We start from the raw sequence: 21,961 nt of genomic DNA, 5'->3' as shown, positions 1-21,961 counted from the left end.
AGTGTAACCCAGTGCACAAGTTCCACCTGTCCTTTCTCTGTACCACTATTTAAACACTGTATGTGTGTTTTTATCTCATCAAACAAGATTTTTGTTTACTCAGTGTGCGTTCCTGTGAGACAGCACAGAGACAAACAGAAGAGGGAAATTCCTTTTGCTTGGGAGAAGCTTTAAGGTGGAGCTAGTTGTAAAGAAAACCAAGTGTGAGTCACTGGGTACCCAACAAACATGACGAATAAAAGCCACTTCTCCATTGCTGTGCTTATGCGCAGCTTAACTCTATGAATGACAGCTGCAGCATAGCAGGAAAATTCTCGAGTAATTCCCTGCAAGCAGGTTGCTTAAAATTATTTGTTTGTTTTTTAATAAAACCGAGAAGGTTGCCAAACAAGAAAATTGAAAGCTAAACTCCCAAACTGCTGGCATGATGTCAACGAAACAGACTTGAACAAAAACACACATAGAAACAAAACACATGAAGCTGAATTGGTTTGCACTAAGCAGAGTAAACTGATTAGATTACTCATGGATTTAATAAGATGTTTTTAAAGCTTATGTTAAAATGAAATGCATGTGATTTGAGTAATACTCCTGTTATGCTGATTTCAGTTTGTGGTTCTCAAAATATTTAATTATGAATCAGACTGAGCTTTTGTAAATGATTATTTTATTAATTGAGTAATTTATTGAGAATTCTGATGGTTAATCAAATAATAGAATGAAATATCTGATAAAGTAAGATGTTGGTAAATACTGCAATAACAGCAGCATTAATATAACCCATTGGGGGTGAAAACGTTTTTGTGCACTCCTAACAATTCGGTCATTTAGAAAATTAACCTATAACAATAGTAGTTCCCTTTTTAAGTTAGACTAAAAAAAGGTTATGCAAAAATTTTAAATTATGTTCAATTGAGTGTCTGTGAGCAGGCTCACAAAGACACTTATAGAAAATGTCTAGTTTTTAGTCTTTAGCCATTTGGAGCTTTTGTGTCCATGTTAGCGTTTAGATACGGCACCTTCTTCACACGCAGAAAAACGGTGGGCCACTTGTTGCGACCGAGATGGTAGGAAGTTTATTTTCCGGTTTGTCCGTAAAGCTATGCTGAACATGAGCTACAGCAGCTCACTGTGTTCCAACTATCTACATGAGTCTCTGCTCCACCTGCATACATACATCTGCCACGGATCTCGCCCCATTTGCATGATTCAGCCACTATTCAGCAGCTGCTTGAGGAGAAAGACTGTCGTATGGGTATTATAATGGGTATTATAAGCATATTGCTATGGTTATCACTGTTGTTTGTGCATCTTTTACTATCACACTTTTTTTCTTCCACTTAATTTTCCAAAAATATGGAGGGATCCAGCTTTCTCTGAGAAGTCAAATCTTTAGCAATGCCTTTGAGTTTTACCTTTCAGTGGCTATCTACTGGTCAAATGTTAAATCAGCAGACTTTGACATGATTACATTTCTGTAATAAAAATCCACATTTGTTTGAATTTATTGAATATTCTAAAATACAAAAGTAATAGGGTTAGGGTGAGGGTTTTGAATAACAGAAAAAAAATGGAATACCCTGTATTCTATCTAACTATTGTCTGCAGCTTCTTATCATTGCAGGGACACAGGAAGTGTGGTACTTATTCCCAGCAGTTACTGGGAGAGAAAGTGAGCACAGGGTCACAGGTCCATCATAGAGACAAACTGGACAAACAACCATGTCCACACATAGTCAGACTGAAGAGCCATTTAGAATAACCCATAAACCCAACAGCATTTTTTGTCTGGACCGTGATAGGAAGCCTGGTGCAAACCTAGATTCAAACTATAAGTAAACTCCATACACAAAGAAAAGGCAACGGTTCTCCCGGATGAGCCTCTTTTCAGCCCATCAAACTACTTGTTTGTCCTGAAAATGTCTTTTCAGCGATATTTTCATGTATTGAGACTCACCTGCTCATTCTTTATTTCCTTCTCTTCTTTCAGGATTTTGTTTTTAAAAGTGTTTGTGTTCCCGGTCGATTGATTAGTTTTGCTTTCTGCTTTCTGCTTCCTATTATCTGCCTTGCTCACATATGAAAATTCCTCTTGCCCTGACTAAAAACAACAAATTCAAAACAAGACACAAACAGCTCCATAACAACAAGACAGAAATGCATTCATTTACAAATGCCAGAGGGAAACATAGTTTTGTCATTTGATTAACTGCTTATAATGGTCAGCAACTTTTTGTTAAGCAGTCTGTTTCTGCAGTTGCCAGAAACAGAAGAAACAGAAGAAATGAATTTATGTTTATCCCAAGAAATAAAAACGTCTACTGGATGTTGCCCATTTTGTTGTGTATGAAAAACCTTGTGCTTAGTGGTGCCTCCATGTTTACCGGAGTTACCGAAGGCAGCAGACACATTTACCATAATCATATCTTCACCTCAAAACAGTCTAAAATGCCAAGCAAGCATGTAGAGACAGCGGGGAGGAATGGCTCGACCTGCAGAACCAGCAGCGATAATGGCCACATGCCCAAACCGGTTGGAAATCAGGAGGATAAGAAAGAAAACCGTTGAACATTGATGCCATTGGCACAGAATATTTCCCAAGAAAAATGTATTATTTACGCAAAACAGCCACTCGTGTGGCAACAACTTTGTACATTTAGATTTCATGTACATGTTTTGTAAATGAGATGAGAGGAGACGTCTGTCACTTTGAATGTGGTATGGTTGTTGCATTTTACTGTCAAGTAAAGTGTATTTGTATAGCAACAAGGCAGTTCAAAGTGCTTTCATAACAATATACAATTACCAATTATGAAACAAGCAACAAACATTATGTTTAAACAAGTGTCAAGTAAATACACAAATATGTTGGTCAACATTCCACTTACTTCTCATTAAAGTCAAGTCCAGTGGGATTTTAATGCACAATAGTTTCTCAGGTTTACAGAAATTGTTTTCTAAGATAAAAATATTCAGTAAGTTGTTAATCACAGAAGTGAGAAGAGAATAGGCAGACATTTTGTGAAAATGTAGCTTGGTCAAACAAATCTCAATGGATGATATTGTCAGAATTGGGCAAAAACAACATGAAAGCATGGTCCACCATATACTGTAATGCTTTGTCGCTTTTTGTGCTGTCTTTAAATATAGTTGTTTTTTTTTTTTAACAAAACAAATATGTTAAGCCTGATCTTGAAAATAGACAGGAGTCTGTTTCACAAACAAAACGTAGGAGTAGGGTGTGCTGCGGAAGAGCTTGATAACCGGAATCTCTTCATCTTTTTGGCAGACATGAACGAAATTCTTAACAGTAAATCAACACCCCTGTCCTATGCTTTTATTACTTTTTGCCTTCCAGCTAAACTGTAAAACAAGTTTACAGTTTTACATTTGATCTAGTTATTCCCACTAACAAACAACCCAAAAATGAAACTACCTTCATTCAAGCGTCACTGAAAAAAGAAGAGCACTCGCACAGTTGTGGCAGAAGGGAGGCTGCCCAAGGCCTGCTGTACCTCTGGTGGTTGCTAAAGAAACAGACACTCACCCTTGAGAGAAACTCTGTTTTTAAAAGTAATTTGATTGTAACTTGAATTTCTTTGTTATTGCTGAAATTTCCTACTCTAATTTTTTCGTTTGAGTGACAAATTGAGAGTACATCTAACAGAACCAAAATGAATCTGCTCGATGTTGCTGCTTACCATTAAGCTAGAGTTGGAACTGCAGCAAAGCTATCTGCTGCAGGAAGTTAGAAGGATAAGACAACTGCATCAGACTGAGACTTATGATAAAATGTAATGATTACTGGTTTTTGCCATGTGGCAAAAAGGCAAGTAGTTTAGATAAAGTAGGGTCTATGTTTTAAAATGTTCACTTTCTACTTACCATATGCCACTCACTAACAGGTGCCATGACAATGAGGTAATTATTAATTTCATAATGCCACACCTTCTATTCTAATAGAATAGAAGTGTAAGTTTTTTAAATCAGATGGTTTTGTCTGTGAATATGAATAAGGAAGTCATTGTTTCCTCTTCTGATTCCTTTGTCTTTACATGTGAGCAAGCTTTCATAAATGTTTTCAGTGGAGCTTTTTCACGGGACAAAATTAGTGTAATAAAAGACGGTGACCTATTTTATTACATGACTTCACTTGCTCCTGTGCAAGTGAAGTCATATTACAGCGGGTTTAAAAGCTGACCTGAATGAGATTATTATAACCTGCTGATTTAGGTTTTTAGTTTTAACTATATGACAATTATTCATATGGATGAATTTATTTTCACTTGGCATTAAAACAGAACTCAGGTGAGATTGATGGCTCAGGTGCCATTTCACTTTGAATAAGATGTCTGTGTTGTAGTTTTTCTTTCCTATTTAAATTTGAATACTAACTATTAATTATGATGAATACTTATTACGTTTGTTTCTTATTATGCAAACAATCTTTTGGTTTCCTAAACACACGGTAGTAAGCAAGTGACTCTTCTTTCAAAAGGTTGTTAGCTTTGGGTTAACCTGCCAAACGTGCCAAACCTGTACTCGTACAATGTGTTTCCACGAAAAGATAAACAGCTATTCAAATGTCAAATGTCTTTTGTTTGCATTTTAAAATATGAAAAGAGCATGTAGAAATGCCTCCCATTTTGTGGAACTCAAAACCTGTTTCTGGATTTCCTGGTATTTTTTCTGTTAAAGAAGAATAGAATATATTAATCTTTTAATCACAATTTGCTCTTGCTTCGGGAGATGGTGGTTGAAATTGCACATCTGATGGGAGAGCGATCATTAATCCAGGTGTAGCTTATCTGTACAGCTTCCACGTTTTCATTAAGCTCAAGCAATTAAATGCAAATAGGCCTTTTGATGACTTTACAGCAAAAGCTGCATAGTATTTCCACAAATTAATGGAATGAGTTGTCATTTTATGTATTCCTTGGATTAAATACCTGAATAAAATGAAATAGATTGCAAATATACAAAAGTTGGCAATAATTTAAGAAACAATGAGTATATGCTTTTTTTTTTATCAGCTTTTGTTTTTCCTTGTAATTTTATCATGAGATTTAGTTGTAGACATGTCTCACATTTGTGACACCACAAGTGGATCTTCTGTAGTACTTGCAGCAGTTTAATTTAGCAGATGAGTGAAGACATTATTCTACTAATTACTGTCCTACATTGTTCTGATAAGTACCAAGATTGTATAGCTTTCATTTTGCACTAATTTACTAAGGATCTTGAACATGGTTTCACTGTGTTACACATTAACTACAAATTTCAAACAAAATAGATACAAACTTTAGAAGAATTATATGAATCTTTTACATATGGGTGAACAAAGAAAGAGGGAGAAAGAGTAAATGTTCTGCTATATTTGCTTTCAGATCTTACACACTTAAATGCAGCTCTCACACCATCACACCCACAACAACACACAGGTTGTAAAATCCCCACTCGCACTCTGCTGCTTACCAGCTTGGTGTAAAAATGTGGCCTTTAAGAGGCAGGAAGCATACGGGCTTTGTGGGACTTACAAACTGACCCATATTATTAGACTAAATTTGGACTAAAACTCTTATTCTACGATCCATTTATTCTGAAACTACTCTTGGGGCCCTATTGCGTAAGTCTCTTACTTTTAAAGAACACAATACATTTAATGCAACTTAGGCCTGTGCATTGGAGCAACCATTTTGAACCTGTGTTCTTCGTACTGAGCAGCTTCTTACCTGACTTCAAGTTTTCTTGCAATAAATGTTGATTTCTGAGAAATGTTACAACTAATAAACAATCTTAGATAAGCAACATATAAAATCAGTAATACCTGGACATGTTTTATGACACCACTACCAACTGATAAAGCTGTCAAACGAGTATTGTTGTTAGATTAGTTTTTAATTAATTCCACTGCTTAAACTACTGTGTATAATGGCAAAACCAGTTCTGCATACAACACTGCCTCCACCTGGCAGGCAGGATGGAAAATGCAGTTACAAACCAGGAGAAAATTCTTTCTATAGATGAAGGTAATGGACTTCTCATGTTTTGTGCAAGTCTACATAAAATACCAGACAAGTCTTAACCTAAAATACAGATACATAGGTTTACATAAAAGTTTCAGAAGTGTTAAAAATATGCAAAAACAAAAACCAAATGTAACAAGACTAACAATTACAATAATATTAATAATAGACTGTACAGGATTATAACATGGAATATTCTGCACAGTTGTTAGAAGCAGAAATGTATTAAAGATCCAAATATGCAGCTGAGCAGGATGACTTGTTTTAATGTAAATAATGTGCATTAATATTTAACATTAAAATGACAAAAGACTTTAAAACACAGTGTATCAGTGTAGTGTGGAAAACAGATAAGCAATAGCAGCAGAAATGTTACTTAAAAGTGAGTAAGACTAGTTTGGATAAATGTGCATCAGGAGTGTAAAGATCTAGACTTTTTTTGAGCAGTGAGGGTTATAAAGTCTTACAGTCGCAGTTAGGAAGGATCTCCTTTAATATTCCTTTGCACATCTAGGGACTTGTACAGTGTATCTATCTACTTAGGATGCAGAAGTCTGTCAGTGAAGCAACAGCTGAGCAACAGCTTCATGCATGGAGTGGGGGACACTGTCCAATTATAGCCAGAGTTCTTCTGTCTCCCACCATCTGAACCTCCTAGAACTGAACTAGCCTTCCTCGTGAGCTTAGCTAACCATAAAGAAGGAGACATATTGTGAAGCTGGATTAGATTATGAACCAACTGGAATGGACACCAAAAGACAGTGATGCCTGGACAACACCTTAGCTCTGCAAAGTATTCATACCAATTCAAAGCTACAACCTGTTTTGTTGGTTTCTTTTATGAAAGACAAAAACAACATAGCCTTTGATTTAAGAGCAGAAATAAAAGCATACAAAATTTTAAGATTATTTTTATTCATATAATCCATTTGGTGTATTAAGCAATTCTATTCATCTCATAAGCCCTTTAATTAGTCAGCATCTATCTATCTATCTATCTATCTATCTATCTATCTATCTATCTATCTATCTATCTATCTATCTATCTATCTATCTATCTATCTATCTATCTATCTATCTATCTATCTATCTATCTATCTATCTATCTATCTATCTATCTATCTATCTATCTATCTATCTATCTATCTATCTATCTATCTATCTATCTATCTATCTATCTATCTATCTATCTATCTATCTATCTATCTATCTATCTATCTATCTATCTATCTATCTATCTATCTATCTATCTATCTATCTATCTATCTATCTATCTGTCTATCTATCTGTCTATCTATCTGTCTATCTGTCTGTCTGTCTGTCTGTCTGTCTGTCTGTCTGTCTGTCTGTCTGTCTGTCTGTCTGTCTGTCTGTCTGTCTGTCTGTCTATCTATCTATCTATCTATCTATCTATCTATCTATCTATCTATCTATCTATCTATCTATCTATCTATCTATCTATCTATCTATCTATCTATCTATCTATCTATCTATCTATCTATCTATCTATCTATCTATCTATCTATGGTTGCTAATTACCAAAAATAAAACGTGTATAAACATGTGAAAACAGTCTGTGATCATCTTCAGTCCTAACAGCTTGCAGCACACATACCTGCTCAACCTGTTCAGACTTTTGCCTTTATTTGTTTTCCTCTGTTCAAACAGACAGTAAAAGCTTGTAGTCTTTGAGAAGACTGAAGTTAAGATTTCTTGATCAAACTTTCAAAAAGGGGTGTTTTTCACTCTTTGAAAAACACATTGACCAGGTTCCAAAGCAAGGCATTTTTCAGGACAACGTCCTTCCAGAGATTTGAAAGAAATAAGAATAGATCCAGCTTAAGCCTGTGAGGAGGGGCAGACAGTGATGTGTGCACAACAATGCCCTGTCAAGGTGTCCTGTTGAATAAATGCTGGACGAGCTTCTCTTTAAACACGACAGAGTCAGACTTCATAGCTATAATTTATTTTCACACATTATGCACGTTTGTTTGGAAACCAGTATACAAGGAATCTTTTTTTTTTCAGCAGCTTGAAGAGTCAGCAGTACCACCTTTGAGGAAAACATTACATCTAGACAACATTTTTCTGTTATTTGGTCGGACCTTTTAGTTTCGTCAGCCTTCTCCCTCCTCCCCCTCCTGGCCTTTCCCCTTGCCTCTCTTTCCTCCCCTTCCTGTCTTCTTGTGGTAGTAGCATTTAGCGAGGTCGCACACACACCGACAGAACTCGCGGAAGTTCACCTCTCCATCGTGGTTCTTGTCCAATATCTCCATTGCTTCCTCAATGTCACCTGCACTGATTTTATCCTGGAGAGCATTCAAATGTAACGGCGTTAACAGCAGCAGGAACAATGAAAACAATGATGTGCACAAATGGTTGCACATATTTTCTTAATTAAGCTGCTTCACCTTTAAGTCGGGACTCTGGATTTCCTGTTCGAAGAGCTTTTTGAGCTCCTCCTTGTTCAGCTGACGTTTCTTGCCGCCGTCATCAGCATACTCCATAAAAATGTCCACAATGTTTGTGATGACCTGGTCCAGGCGGGCCATGGTTGAGACTGGACAAACATTTAAGGTTGCAAGAAATGTAAGGAAAAGAGTGAAATACCTTTTAAATGTATTCTAGCAATGTTAGATCATGCATGCAAGCATGGGAACAATAATAGATAATTAAAGGCAATACTATAAGATTAAGTAACTTTTTATAATCAGCATTAAATAATTTTCATGCGTTTGTTTCATTGTCTTTTTTTCTTCTCCATAAAGCTTTCTCTGAGTACTCACCTGACAGTTTGTGTCCGCCAGGTGAAGAGTGTGTTTGTGTCAGCAGCGTGGTCCCAACTGAGACTGCCGCAGGCTTGAAAGGAAAGATGTTCTCTTAAACAGTGGGTCCACTGTGTGTGTCTCACACAAACACACACGAATGGAAATAGCCATACACACACCGTGAGTGATTCATGCATGTAAAATGTGCCTCACTCCACCCCTGCCAGCACCACAAGCTCTGTCTTTTATGTGTATAGAACACCCCAGCAGAAACTGGCAAATATTTATGTCTGTGTACAGAAATAACTTACAGGCTTTTTTTTCTTTCTTATAGGCAGATCATTTTGAGTGTATTGCTCTTAAACTGCTGCATGAGTTCTGCTACAAACTGAGTTGATCACCTAAGGCTGGAAAATTCCTTTTTTAATGAAAACCAGCTCAGTGTAATCTTGAAGAAACGAATGGGAGCTTGTTGTTCAGGGTTTATATCAGTGCAGAACCTTTGTGTGTGCATGCATGTGATGAGTACATTTCTTTCTGATTTAGACCGGAGATTTACTAATAAATCAGGGTTGTGTTTTATTTCAGGTTTGCTGCTTCCAAGAAATTGTAGTTCTGACTGTGATTCTTTGTGCATTGGTCTCTGGTGGTTTTTATTCATTTCCTCGTGATCGTTTCACAAGAATTGGATCGTTGTAACAAGCGACACATCCAGGCCTCAAAAAAGGATTTGAAACTTAAAGTAGGCTCATTGAGCAAGGCTATTTTTACAGTGATTTAGAAGAGTATGCATATCCTTTTCATTTTTCTACTGTTTATTATTAAAAAAATTCTGAAAACAATGTGTAATTTTTTTACGGACTGCGTTATCTTGGCCAGGCAAAAACATTAAATAAGTTGAAGCTTGTGGCTTTAACATATTCCTAAGTGAAAGTAGGGATTAGGAGACTTTGCAGAAAGGTGTATGTGTTTTGCTGCAAGTAGCCTGCAAAAATACAATTTTGTTACAATAATTTTAAAAAATGAGACAGTTCAACACATGCATCACTGTCATGGTGGTTCTCAAATAACTGTAAACAGATAAACTTACATATGAATAATAATCTGAAGGACAATGCATCTCAGCTCCTGTGTCATTGGTTTGCTAGATTTTATTCCTGTTTCTAAAAGACAGACTTTTAAACACAGTTTTATGCTCCTTATTCCATGTACACACTTCTTCTTTTGGTAGGCTTCTGCACACTTATGACTTTTAAAAACATCCTTTGCATATACGTAGTTAAGGTTTGAGGAAAAGCAAAGCTGTACCCATTGTGACTATTTTAAGAAAATGGGGCTGATTGGAAGCATAAAGTAAAGAAAAGGAGAATGGTTTAATACCTTTTCACAAAACTGTAACTCAGAAGTATTAAGAAAAATACTTCTTTAAAATACAGCTTTCATGTTACAAAATCTGCCATACATGAGTGTCCTGACTATGGCCGTCTGCATGTATGATTCTGATCTGAGTCTTTTTGCTTTCTTCTGCTTGGTGTGACTCATTCTTGTTTTTCCACTCCTCTGTTCCAAGGCAGTGGGCTGGAAGCACTTTTCACTTCAATTTAACCCCCACCAAGTTCCCTCTGTGGATCAGTTCACTCTTTAACCAGACCGTATTACCTTCACCTATTGTGGACTGATCACATTTCCCATGCAGGAGAGGGTAAGGAAACTAAGCCTTCATATCGTATGTTGCTGAAGACAAAAACATTAAACTTTTTAGCACCATATTGTGCAGGAGATGCTTTACAGTTTCACTGGAGTAGGACTCCTGCACCTCCTCAGGGTTAAATCCACAACCTGAACTTGTAAGAGTTTTTATCTTTATGTGATTCAGAATTTAGGATTACACTTATCAGGGCAGTAATTTATATATATATATATATATATATATATATATATATATATAAATATATATATATATATATATATATATATATATATATATATATATATATATATATATATATTTATTTTTTACTGCGACAGACTGGCGACCTGTCCAGGGTGAACCCCGCCTCTCGCCTGGAACGTTAGCTGGGGATAGGAACCAGCAACCCTCCCGACCCCATTAGGGACAAAGGGTGATTAGAAAATGGATGGATGAATATATATATATATATATATATATATATATATATATATATTTATTTTTTTTCAAAAAGTGATGCTGTTGTTATGCTAGCACAAATGCATCATGTTACATTACATACTCGTTTCCCCTCAGTGATTCACAGGTTAAACTTCATTTCTCTGTTGATGAGTTCTGGCTGCAGCCAAAGGAGCAGGTCTATTTTAAATGAGTTAAAGCCTGATTTCATTGGTTTGGGCTTTAGTTTGGGTTGAAGCCATCTAGTGGAGAGCATCGCTTTTTTGTTCAGTGACCGCTTAATTTAACAGCACTGGCAACTTATCAGACTTCTCCAGTATTTTAAAAGCCCCTGAACCAAGCACAAGCGATGCAGGAGAGCTGGAACATAACCCTATTTTTATATGTGGATTACTCAGTTATTACCAGGAAAGGCAGCAGGTTTATATCCAGAGCTGTAGTTTTAAAAATGACAATACTGTTGTCTGGTAAACTAAATAAGATTTTAATTCATAGGAGTTTTCCTAGTAGATCTTGAAATACATTAAAACTGTGTATGTGAATATTTAACAACATATTATTTAAAAAAATAACGTGTTTGCTTTTATCTAAAATCTTTTTGTTTAATAAAGCTAGTTTTACTTGGGTATGAGTTTAAAGCCCTTCGGCCTCCAGGTTCTGTTTTAAGTCCCTGCCTGTGAGAGGGGCCACCTTCCCACAGGCAGGGATTGCAATATTATTGTGGTCAGGGGGTTTGGTGCCTCAGTGACCCTAAGAACAATACAGCAGGAGCGTCAGGTTCAGATGGACTCCCAGGCTGGACAAGTGTTGGGGGAGAGGCCTGATAAAACGCAATCAACTTTTGTGTTGTTGGACACAGTTTACAGCACAGATGTCAAACTCCAGTCCTCAAGGGCCACTGCCCTGCAACTCTTAGATGTGCCTCTACTGCACCACACCTGAATAGAATAATTAAGTTGTTAGCAAGGCTCTGGAGAACTGATCAACACAATGAGGAGGTAATTAAGCCATTTGATTCCAGTGTTTTGTGCCTGTGGCACATCTAAAAACTGCAGGACAGCAGCCCTTGAGGACTGGAGTTTGACATTCCTGGTTTACACCAATACCATAAAAACTTCCCATGAATAAAACACTACTCAACAATAACAATACATAATGTGTAGGCTTATGCATGTTCCCTTTACAGTTCTTCCTGCCCCCATAGAAGTTGCTGGAGGGACAATTTTGTTTTAAGACTACACAATCAGGTATAAACCCACTCCCACAGAGGGTGAGTCATCAGGAAACACCTTAGGGAACGTTGTCATTCTGCCTGAACATGAATTGCATTCCATGTCTGAAACTGAACAGTATGGAAACATTGCATGACAGCAAATCACACCACTGATTTGATTAAAATTCAAGTATACTTTTTTGATCCTGAAGGGAAATGAAATCTAATAACTTCCTGGTACAATTTTGTCCCACCTCAGGATTAACATACCTAGCACTTACATGTTTCAAATGGTTGATTCTTTGGTATTTTCTGGAGAACATCGGTCTGTAAAGTGAAGCTTCGAGAGTAAAAACAGACATCAAAGGTGTGGAGGTTGTTACCAGAAGGAAATGGTAAGTGAAAAAAGGTTCTCCAGTAATCTCCAGTCACGTTCAGACCTAAACCATTACACCAAAACAAAAATTAGAAGGAACTACTAAAGCATAAATCTTTCTGAAGTCCCTCCATGTAAAGACTGTGGAGCAACTTATATAATAAAGTGAAATGCATTTTAATTTAACTTCTTACTTGAAGCTTAGAGGTTGAAGAAGCTTTGATTTGTGATGATGCAAATCTGACAGGCTCTTTATTTGGCATGCTTTGTTACCGAAGGTAAAGACTTCAACACTTGAAGTGCTAGAAAACAGGTTTATTAGTCGAACACATGTTTCACCTTGTTGCCTTCACCAGGGACCTGTTAGGTATGTCACAATTTAAAAAGAAACAAAAACAATAAAGTGAGCACAGTCTTTCCTTGAAGTGAAATTGAAGTTGCTGAAGTTGGTGCACAAAAAAATTGCCTGAACAACTTTTAGGAATTACCTGCCATCTAGTGGAGAAAATTAGCTACAAAACATCTTGCTACCGAGGATTAATGCTTTTATTAACTAACATCTGAATTGCTTAGCTTCCACAAAACCTGTTTGATGGCCCACATAGTAGAGTCAGACATTTTCCAACTTCTTAGAAAATAAATTAATATTAGGTTTTGCAAACAGAAGCTAATTTTTTTGTACCACATAGCAAAAGTAGGAGCAAAGACGTTCTAGATAAATGCAGCACAAGTGGCTAAAAACTGATTCCTATTATTTTAAAAAAGAAAAGCTAACATATTACATAGATCCATCGCATATAGAGTGGAACATTTCAAACATCTTGTAGTTTTGATGAACATAGCCTATATGTAATGAAAACTAAAATTTCTGTTTTACAGAAAGTTATAATAATTTTAATATATGTTTTTTAAAAATTATAGCATATTAATAGAAGTAATAAAATTATAGTGGAACCAGCCACAGGGATAACCTCACCCTTAAGAAGATTGTCATACAAAATCCATTCAAGAAACTAGGAGGGCTTCTAAAGAAGTGGACTGAAGCTGCAGTCAGTGCATCAAGAGTCGTCACCCTGCGATGAATCCCACCTGGAACCAGAAACAGAGCCAGGAAAGTATCAGGAGTACTTTATGCTTTCTTCTGCTGATAAACTTTAAGGAGTTGCTGATATCATTTTCCTGCAGGACTTGGCACCTGTCCATACTGCAAAGGCTGACTTAATGATCTTAGTGTTCCTGTTTTCGGTTGACCTGAACTTCCCTGACCTGAACGCCATAGAGAACCTACAGAGTATTGTCAAGAGGAATCTGAGAGACACCAGACCCAACATTGCAGACGACCTGGAGATAGCTGTCAAAGCAGCCTGGGCTTCCACCACACCTTTGCAAAACCACGGCCTTATCCTCTCTGTCGCACTGCATAATGAAACCAACCAATAATTGATTGCATAGGAATGAACCTTCTTCTCAGAAGACTGACATGTTGATTGCAAATATAATTTTTTTTAAGATCCCATGTAACATTCACATTATATTTGAAACACTGAATTTTGGGGTTTTGTGATTGGCCTTCCAAAGGCCTAATCATGAACATTACAAAAACAAGCCAGGGTTTGAAATATTTCACTCTATTTGTAATGAGCTTATCAAAATAAGAGGTTCACTTTCTGAAATGAAACAGTTAACTTTTAGATATTACATTCTTTGAGCTGCACTTTATACTTAAGCATTTCCTCTGCACTTTATAACTTTATTTTGAAAATCCCACCCCCACCACTGTATGGTTCTATTGACAGAAAATATTTCTTTATTTTTACAGCGTAGTTGTCTACGTTTTCTTTTACATGTTTGGACACACCTGTAGCTAAACGCTAGGCTGTTTAAACCTTTGGCCAAACATTTTCTTTGTTTTTCTTACGTGTTTCTTTATTTATGTTACTTCTTAAAGTGAAAATATAAGCACACAGTTCAACACCTCTTTATTTCTTTCTGTTCTTTTTGGGCGGTGGAGGAGTTTCATTTTCATTTGTATGAATTTGACTGATTCATGCCAATGAAATCAGTCAAATTCCTGTTAAGAATTAATTATTTAAGCAAATCTAACAGTTTCTTTAACTAATAGGTATTTTTACTTCCATAATCAAACACCTCAAAAGCCATTGCCCCCGAAAGACTGAATACTTCACTTTTTTTATTTAACCTTTATTCTACCAGGATAAAAACACCAGTTGAGATTAAAAACCTATTTTTCAAGGGAGTCCTGACCAAGACGCAGAAACAAACATAACAGTAATTTATACCGTTTCTACAGGTGTCTGTTTCCTTCTCCAAGTTTTGTGGCACCATCTTCTGGCCTAAATAAGAATATTTAAACCACAAGATATTAATCAGGGTTTCTATTCCATAACAGCTGGAAAATGTAGAAACTTGAATCCAGGTTTTGGTTTAAAGCTTCCTGAGTTGTCTCTTTCAGTCTGTGCTGAGCAAAGAATCATCTGCACAGAAAACCTGAACAAGTCTTTGCTTTCACGGTTCTCAAACAGGTGTGAAAGTTCCCCTGGTGGTATTTGGGCTACGTTTTGATATTATATACGTAAATACAAGGTAAATACAAATGGATAACCTGTAGTACTGAGTTTGTTAGAACAAATTGACAATGTGAAAAACTTCAAGAATATTTTACCAATACGTAAAAGCTGCCGGCTACATAGGATGTTTAGTTTATATTCCCACCTTCTGGGAAATATATCCTCCACCTTCACTATGGTGAAACTTGGTCACTGAGGATGAACTGTGAATTCTACAGCAACAGAAGCTTTGGCTTCCCTTTTCAACAACAAAAATAAAAATGGCAATATGATTAATGAAAATGATTGAAAAATAATGCAAAGCAAACTAATAAAAATGTATTTTTTGCATTTTATGCTAACACTGTGGCAGATTTACTAAAAGAGGGTATGCGGTACAACACTTTCAAAAATGCAAATGCCATTTTGTTTTAATGTGACCATCAAATCTATGAATGCAGGAATCTATAGAGTCTTGGATTAGGTGAGAAAACGGCCTCTTTTCTGAGTTCTGACTTAAGGGGAACTTTCTATAAAGTTAACCAACTGTGTTTGAAATATATGATCAAACAAGATCCTTTAACCAAATGCACAGCTTAAATAAATACAAACTTTTTGCCAATTTCTGTCTTTTACTTTTAACACGCAACACATGAATGAAAATGTTTGCAATTGTTTGTAGAATGGTTTGACGTGTCTATCAGCTTTGTAATACTTGGACATGTAATATTTACAGAGGAGTTTCTTTGAGAACCACTACTGACATGTGCTGAACAATGTTCTTTCAGTTTAAAATGACTAAAAATGTCTTCTTTTTAGCCATCTGGGTTAATCCAATTCAGTTTATTTATATACAGCGCAAATTCACAAAGAATGTCGTCTTGTTATTAAATAATGGAGTTAGGTTCCGTTTATTATTGAAGTCAGTAAAAAGGTTTTCTGTCTAAGGAAACCCAGCAGGCTGCATCACGTCACTGACTTTGCACCAATTCCTCCCACTGGACAAGCATGTTGCAACGATGGACAGGCGACTGCATTGAGTCATGTGTTTTGCAATAATCCATCACTGAGAATGAATTTGGCGACAGTGGAGAAAACGAATCCCCTTTAATCGGGCAGAAAAAAAAAACTCTCCACCAGAACCGGCCTCATGGTGAACCGCCATCTGCTGCAATCAATTGGAGAATTGAGAAAACAGAGTAGAAACTGAACAAGTATTTTCTACATTAAAGAAAAAAAACCATCTTTCTTTCTCACTATTGGGATAACATATTCTGGATTTACATACCCGTCTTCCATCTTGCTGTGTCCTGACACAACACCCAGAAAAAGCTCCATGGTTTATATGTTCCTTGTTAAAACTCAAGCATGTAAGGTTTTTATTGGCCTACTAGAATTTAAGCCTTTTGAGCCCTCAATAAGTAAATTCCTGCAGCTTAATAAAGAGCTGCCTCAGCTAAAGACTGAAGACGGATTTATGCGTAAGATGAGTATCAGATGTGAACTTGTCAAAGCCCCAAGTTCTTTCAAAAGTATTTTTCAGCACTGGGAGAAGTTATCCATCCTAAAATGATAGCACGTGCCATTGCGTAAAGCTACAGCAAGATGCAGGCAAAAAACGCAAAGTAAATAGAGTAATCAAGCAAACAGTAAATATTTTTCAAAGGTTACGTTTTAATATGTCATACAACTCAGAAAAATACTCTTAGTCTTAAACAATCATTGGTCTTTTGTTAGCCCTTCACTTCTTGCCCTTCTTTTCGTGGTGCAAAGCGTAATGCTTTTCACAGGCGATTGTCAGTCCAGCGACGAAGGGAACAAATTCCTCAAAGTCCAGCTCATCGTCCTTGTTCTGGTCCAAATCCTTGATGATGCATGACACTGTGTCGGGGTTTTTCTGGGTCTGAAACAGAGTCAAGCAGAAAAGCAAGAAGTTACATGCATCCACTGATTCATCATATTGACAGATCCTAGCCCTCATGAGAGACAAAAGAGCCTTACTGTTAAGAAGTTGGGCAACTCATTCTCAATCAGCTTTTTCAGCTCCTTCTTGCTCAGGGTCGTTTTATTCCCACCTTCCTTGGCATAACGGTGAAACACCGTGATCAGGGACTCCATGGATTTCTCCAACTCAGTCATGGCTGCAGCACAGAGATCTGAAAGGAGGGGACAAAAAGGAGTGGAGTCAAATTTCAGCTTTCTGAACTTATCTGCACTTCTGTGTCAAAGAGTTTATTTCAAGCTTGAAAACACATTAATCAAACCCATTCTAGTAACTTTAAACTTTATTTAGCATGCCTTTAAAGCAGAGTGAGCATCTATATTTAATTTGGCTATAAAAGCGAGGTTGCAATAAGCTTTTAGTGCTTTCCCTAAAACCAACATACTTCAGTGAGGATGTGGGTGTTGGTTCAACTGGCACTCAAACCAAATTCCTCTGGACCGATATCATTTCTGGCACATAAAGTTAAACTTTCTTCCTTCATTCTCCTTCTTCGTTTTATTTATTCAAGATTATTTAATATAAAATTAAAGGTGAAAACTAGACAAACAACAAAAGCACTATAAACTGAGACTATTACTATTGTCAGTCTCTACATAAAAGTCTGAAACTACTGGAAGAAAAAGGTACTGACATTTTTATGTTTGAATAATTATAAAGGCCTTACCAGATCAGGATGGAGCAGAAACGTTGCAGTGCAGTGTGCTTGAGGTTTGTGATAGTTTATACAAGGAGTTACAGTCATCCAGGAAACGCCTAACATGATGAGGGAGAGGGAGGGGATACCGGAGGCAGAGAATGGAAAAATTGTAGGAAGCACCATCCTTGTTCGTGTTTTTCCACCCAAATGCAACAGCAGGAATGAAATCTTTAAAGTAACTCTGATATTTTAATATGTTCATTCTGATTCAATAAAATAAAATCCAGTGAAACAAATAAGTCCTTGGTTCTTATTTGTTACGCCTAAAGTAACGAAATATAGCTAGCTTTAAGAGTAATTCTTTGTAGCTGTAATTGAAATACAAGCACAGGTAACACTTATTTTAAGGTTTGCTCACTAATTTTCATGTTAATATTTCAAACTAATCAAGTGAAAAGCTGGTGTTTTTCATTTTGTTATGGAGAAACCTCACATTCCTGTATCAACCCTGCTGACTAGATCAACACATTCCAAATGGAAAAGAATGTTTGAACAAGAAAGTATTCAAAGACAGAAGATCTCTGACAGTGGGAAGGGCAGGAAACATGTGCAGAGTGGTCATACATGCAGGAAAGTCTGCAGATTAAGACCAGACTTATCCTGCTACATATCCTCTGTACGTCCCACCCAGCTCCATCCACACACCACCAACCCCGTGACAGAAGAACAACATTTTCATCGTTTTTCACAATGTTTAATTACAAAATATGACAAAACAGCAGCTTGAGGTGCTGAGAAGTGAACAGGAAACCTGACGGGTTGTGTTAATCACTTCATAGCCGCCAGCACATGGAAAAAGCAGATGAATGGAATGCAGAGAGACACTTTTAGATTTACTCTCAGGCCTTTCGTTTGACCTAGGGACACTTTCAATATGTGTGAAAAGAATTGGGGAATTCCAAGAGAACCTACAGAGAATTATTTCTTGAATTATTTTTCTGATTTAAATCTCCAAAAGCAAACATCAGCACCAGATCTATTTTAATTGGCTTCTTTCTTCAGATTCATTAGTTCTTCCTTTTGCTCTTGCTGGCAGACTTGGCCGGTGTTACAACAGGAACGGCTGCTTGGTAGAGGGCGGCAGATATCTTATTGATGTAATACAAGGCAAACAGGGAGAATATCAAGCTAAAAATAGAAAAAGGGCACAAGATTAGGTGGTAACTGGTATAAACGTGATATAAAGAAGTAAAACAATTGAACAGAAAGCCACTCACCAAGTGGTGACACAGACCCGATGCACTAAACCAGAGGCGAACAGTGAGAGAAACAGGCACAGCAGGACTGAAAGCAGAAGAAAAGAGAAGTGAATTTTGATATAAATATCAAAATACATCATTTGTTATGTAATTTTAAACTTAACTCTTATTCAAAGGAAGTTGAAACATAGCAAAGCCACAAATCACATTACGAAGAAAAAACATAAACCCAGTCCTGATTATGAGTCAAGCTTTAATTCTTTCATCACTTACTCTCTGGGAAAATCTTGGCTTGGAATCCCTTCCCAAACATCAGGTTTTCTAGATTGTTGAATGCCTGGAAGTGAAGTTAAGTTGAAAAAGCCCCAAGGAATTTGTGCATTCATATGCTCCAAAAAACAAAACAAAACAAAAAAAAAACAGGAAGTAAGTTACAGAACCACTGTGAAAATTTGAAATTCACAAAAAGATGCATTTAAAACTTGCTTTCACCATAAGGATACAGTGAGAGAGCAGATGAAAAGGACAGAGCCCAGGAACCCTCCCAGGATGGTGAGCCACTCTGTGGATCCCAGCTGTTTACTGAACATCTGCATCCCAGCAAAGACCAGCACTGAGAGCAGACTGGACAGCACCAGAGAAGTGCCTGTGTTCACCGCTATAAAAGAAACACAACAGATGAGGAAATAATAGCACTCCAATTCAAACCTTATGCATAAAATTTATTAAGTATAGGAGGGGATGAGCCAAAATGTGAAACTTAGGTTTTGATATTATTGTGTGTCGTATCTCTGAGGATGAAAAACATCTGTTGACTGCAACACCTTTCACTGTGCACGTTCTACATTTAATTTCTCAGTGATCTTTGGTGGAAGGTATAGAGAAGTAAGCACAAAAAAGTTACATATATATATATTTTTTTTTTCTTTAAAAAAAAAAGACTAAATATTTGGCTATGTCAATTGTCAAAATATACATACACCTTTGCTATGCAACTGATCAGCAAAAAATATGTAACTATTTCCCCCAATAATCATTACTGGGGAACATGATAACAGAGTGAAAACACTATTAAACTTCAATGGAGCAACGTATAAATTATGCAATGAAAAGAAACAATGGTAATTTATTAATGCTTCATTCAGCTACAAATAGAGATCTGTTCTCATGAAATAGAGGGGATAGATTAGTCTCAATTAAAGCACAGTGTATGATCATTTATTTTAATGTATGTTTTCATCCTCCCGCAGTTATTGACAAAAAACATAAAAGATCAAACAAACAGCATTGTAGCACAGGTCAAAATGAGATTTACATTATTACAACATTATTAAAACGACTTCCACAAACTAGGAAAGGTAATGAGCGAAAGACAAATACAATTAACCTACAATTAGTACAAAAACAAGAAACGGTAAGGGGTACATTAACTGATACAGTCAATAAAAAAGACACATTTGCTACTCTTTTTTTACCTTGTTGTAAAGGCAATATAAAGGGATCACAAAAGAGTTACATTCAGTGGAAAAAGACAGAAAATTCAGGGTAAGTCAGCAAAATTGTGTATTTGTATCTACTTTGAGTTATAATATATAGGAATCCTACATATTTTAACACCAAATATATATTTGTAAGATTCCTTAGTAATATATGGCAGGGGTATCTGTAGTGACTAGACTTTTAATAAGGACCCTCCAAAAGCAGACATAAATTGACATAAGGTAACTAGATGGATTGATTTAGACTACATGATATGTAAAAGTCTGGAATTACAAACATTAATACTCAGCTTTCAATTTTAATCCTAATTTAGACACGCAAAATATCTAATTGAATCCCAAACTTTTTCCGATTTCTGCAGTCTGGAACTAAACATAGTATGTTTAGATCATACTATGACTGAACACCAAATCTAAATTTTATGAATAGAAAAATAGCTGCTAATTAGAAAGTTAAAGGAAGATTGGTATATTTTCGTCCAGACCTTATAGCCAAGTACGTTTTTTTTAAAAAAAAAAAACAGTCGTCACAATAAAAATCAAATATATTGTTTCATTACATCGTCTGGGTAGTACAGTTTAATTTTAATTTCACTGCTCGTTCTTGCGCCACGTCAGTGTTCGCACACAAACGTCTCCGACGTAGCAGCTAGCTTCAAGCAAGGATACAGCTTTGTTCAAACTAGAATTTGAACAAAGCTATATCCTTTTACCACAACTCTGTATACACAAAGCAGCACAAACACACACTTTATTTCTTATGTAGAAACGTTGATTAATTAAAATAAACACTGCGGGTTGTTCTATGAGCCATTTTAGTTAGCATAAAATATTAGCATTAGCTAGCTTTACTGTTGCAGCACCCACTATTTACAAACCTTTGAAAGACTGCACATCTACAAAACTATTTTGTCGATTAATATCAAGTTTAAATACATACCCATGGCTACAAGTTAATTATAAATTCTTGAGATGAAAGAGGAGTGGGAAGATTTACTCTCGCAAAGCCAAATAATTTAACCGGCACTAGGAACTGAACTAATCCGGAATATAAAACAGGACGGACCTGTGGGCGGAGGACTGATTTTGATCATACTGCTTTTTAACCTCATAACTAGAGTTTTAGCATAATGCAGTACAGTATATCAACGGTGCAAAACTTACGCTTGATTTTTTATTACTTTTGATGCATTATAAAACATGGTATTTTTGTTAGCCTTATTTCTACACAAGATAATTTGAAGTCCTAAATAAAAAAGAAAGGTGCATGAATACATCATTCTATGGGTTTGAGAACAAAAATATTTAAACATTAAATTATCCAGTTACAGATTTTTTTTTTCTTTTAAAGTTGAAAGTTATGAGATTACGTATTCCCTCCAAGAATCATAATTTCAATGCATCAGACAGCAACCTAACTTATTAAAGTCTTTGGCCATGGATGTTTTCCTTCTCCAACACA

The 21,961-nt window shown here is 36.3% G+C and overlaps 3 protein-coding genes across 3 annotated transcripts; all 3 read right to left on the bottom strand.

The window, feature by feature from the left end:
* Nucleotides 1-7,976: 7,976 nt before the first annotated feature.
* Nucleotides 7,977-12,743, bottom strand: s100w (S100 calcium binding protein W). Its single transcript, XM_044116773.1, has 5 exons — nt 12,727-12,743; nt 12,438-12,596; nt 8,813-8,885; nt 8,438-8,586; nt 7,977-8,335 (listed from the first exon to the last, which is right to left on the bottom strand). The coding sequence occupies exons 2-5, from the start codon at nt 12,516-12,518 to the stop codon at nt 8,144-8,146; spliced, it is 495 nt and encodes a 164-aa protein (XP_043972708.1). The 5' UTR covers nt 12,519-12,596; nt 12,727-12,743; the 3' UTR covers nt 7,977-8,143.
* Nucleotides 12,744-16,753: 4,010 nt separating this feature from the next.
* Nucleotides 16,754-17,900, bottom strand: s100a10b (S100 calcium binding protein A10b). The gene is made up of 3 exons (XM_044116778.1): nt 17,769-17,900; nt 17,101-17,255; nt 16,754-17,002 (listed from the first exon to the last, which is right to left on the bottom strand). The coding sequence occupies exons 2-3, from the start codon at nt 17,236-17,238 to the stop codon at nt 16,841-16,843; spliced, it is 300 nt and encodes a 99-aa protein (XP_043972713.1). The 5' UTR covers nt 17,239-17,255; nt 17,769-17,900; the 3' UTR covers nt 16,754-16,840.
* Nucleotides 17,901-18,473: 573 nt separating this feature from the next.
* krtcap2 (keratinocyte associated protein 2) lies at nt 18,474-21,573 on the bottom strand. The gene is made up of 5 exons (XM_044116776.1): nt 21,440-21,573; nt 19,504-19,658; nt 19,274-19,337; nt 19,019-19,085; nt 18,474-18,929 (listed from the first exon to the last, which is right to left on the bottom strand). The coding sequence occupies exons 1-5, from the start codon at nt 21,441-21,443 to the stop codon at nt 18,809-18,811; spliced, it is 411 nt and encodes a 136-aa protein (XP_043972711.1). The 5' UTR covers nt 21,444-21,573; the 3' UTR covers nt 18,474-18,808.
* Nucleotides 21,574-21,961: the final 388 nt, after the last annotated feature.

Source organism: Gambusia affinis, linkage group LG05 (assembly GCF_019740435.1).
Source record: "Gambusia affinis linkage group LG05, SWU_Gaff_1.0, whole genome shotgun sequence".
Lineage (NCBI taxonomy): Eukaryota > Metazoa > Chordata > Actinopteri > Cyprinodontiformes > Poeciliidae > Gambusia > Gambusia affinis.
The sequence above is the reverse complement of the archived record's forward strand: the minus strand, read 5'-3'. Positions and strand labels throughout refer to the sequence as shown.

Bases quoted from the DNA above. Each gene is read 5' to 3' on its own strand.
- s100w (XM_044116773.1), bottom strand. From the start codon at position 12,518: ATGTCTGTTTTTACTCTCGAAGCTTCACTTTACAGACCGATGTTCTCC. The intron at 8,587-8,812 runs GTGAGTACTCAG...ATGTTTGTCCAG, and splicing joins TGGCGGACACAAACTGTCAG to TCTCAACCATGGCCCGCCTG. The intron at 8,336-8,437 runs GTGAAGCAGCTT...AATGCTCTCCAG, and splicing joins TCCAGAGTCCCGACTTAAAG to GATAAAATCAGTGCAGGTGA.
- s100a10b (XM_044116778.1), bottom strand. From the start codon at position 17,238: ATGACTGAGTTGGAGAAATCCATGGAGTCCCTGATCACGGTGTTTCAC. The intron at 17,003-17,100 runs GTAAGGCTCTTT...ACTCTGTTTCAG, and splicing joins AGTTGCCCAACTTCTTAACA to ACCCAGAAAAACCCCGACAC.
- krtcap2 (XM_044116776.1), bottom strand. The intron at 19,338-19,503 runs GTATCCTTATGG...CTTCACTTCCAG, and splicing joins TTTTCATCTGCTCTCTCACT to GCATTCAACAATCTAGAAAA. The intron at 19,086-19,273 runs GTAAGTGATGAA...TTCTGCTTTCAG, and splicing joins AGCCAAGATTTTCCCAGAGA to TCCTGCTGTGCCTGTTTCTC.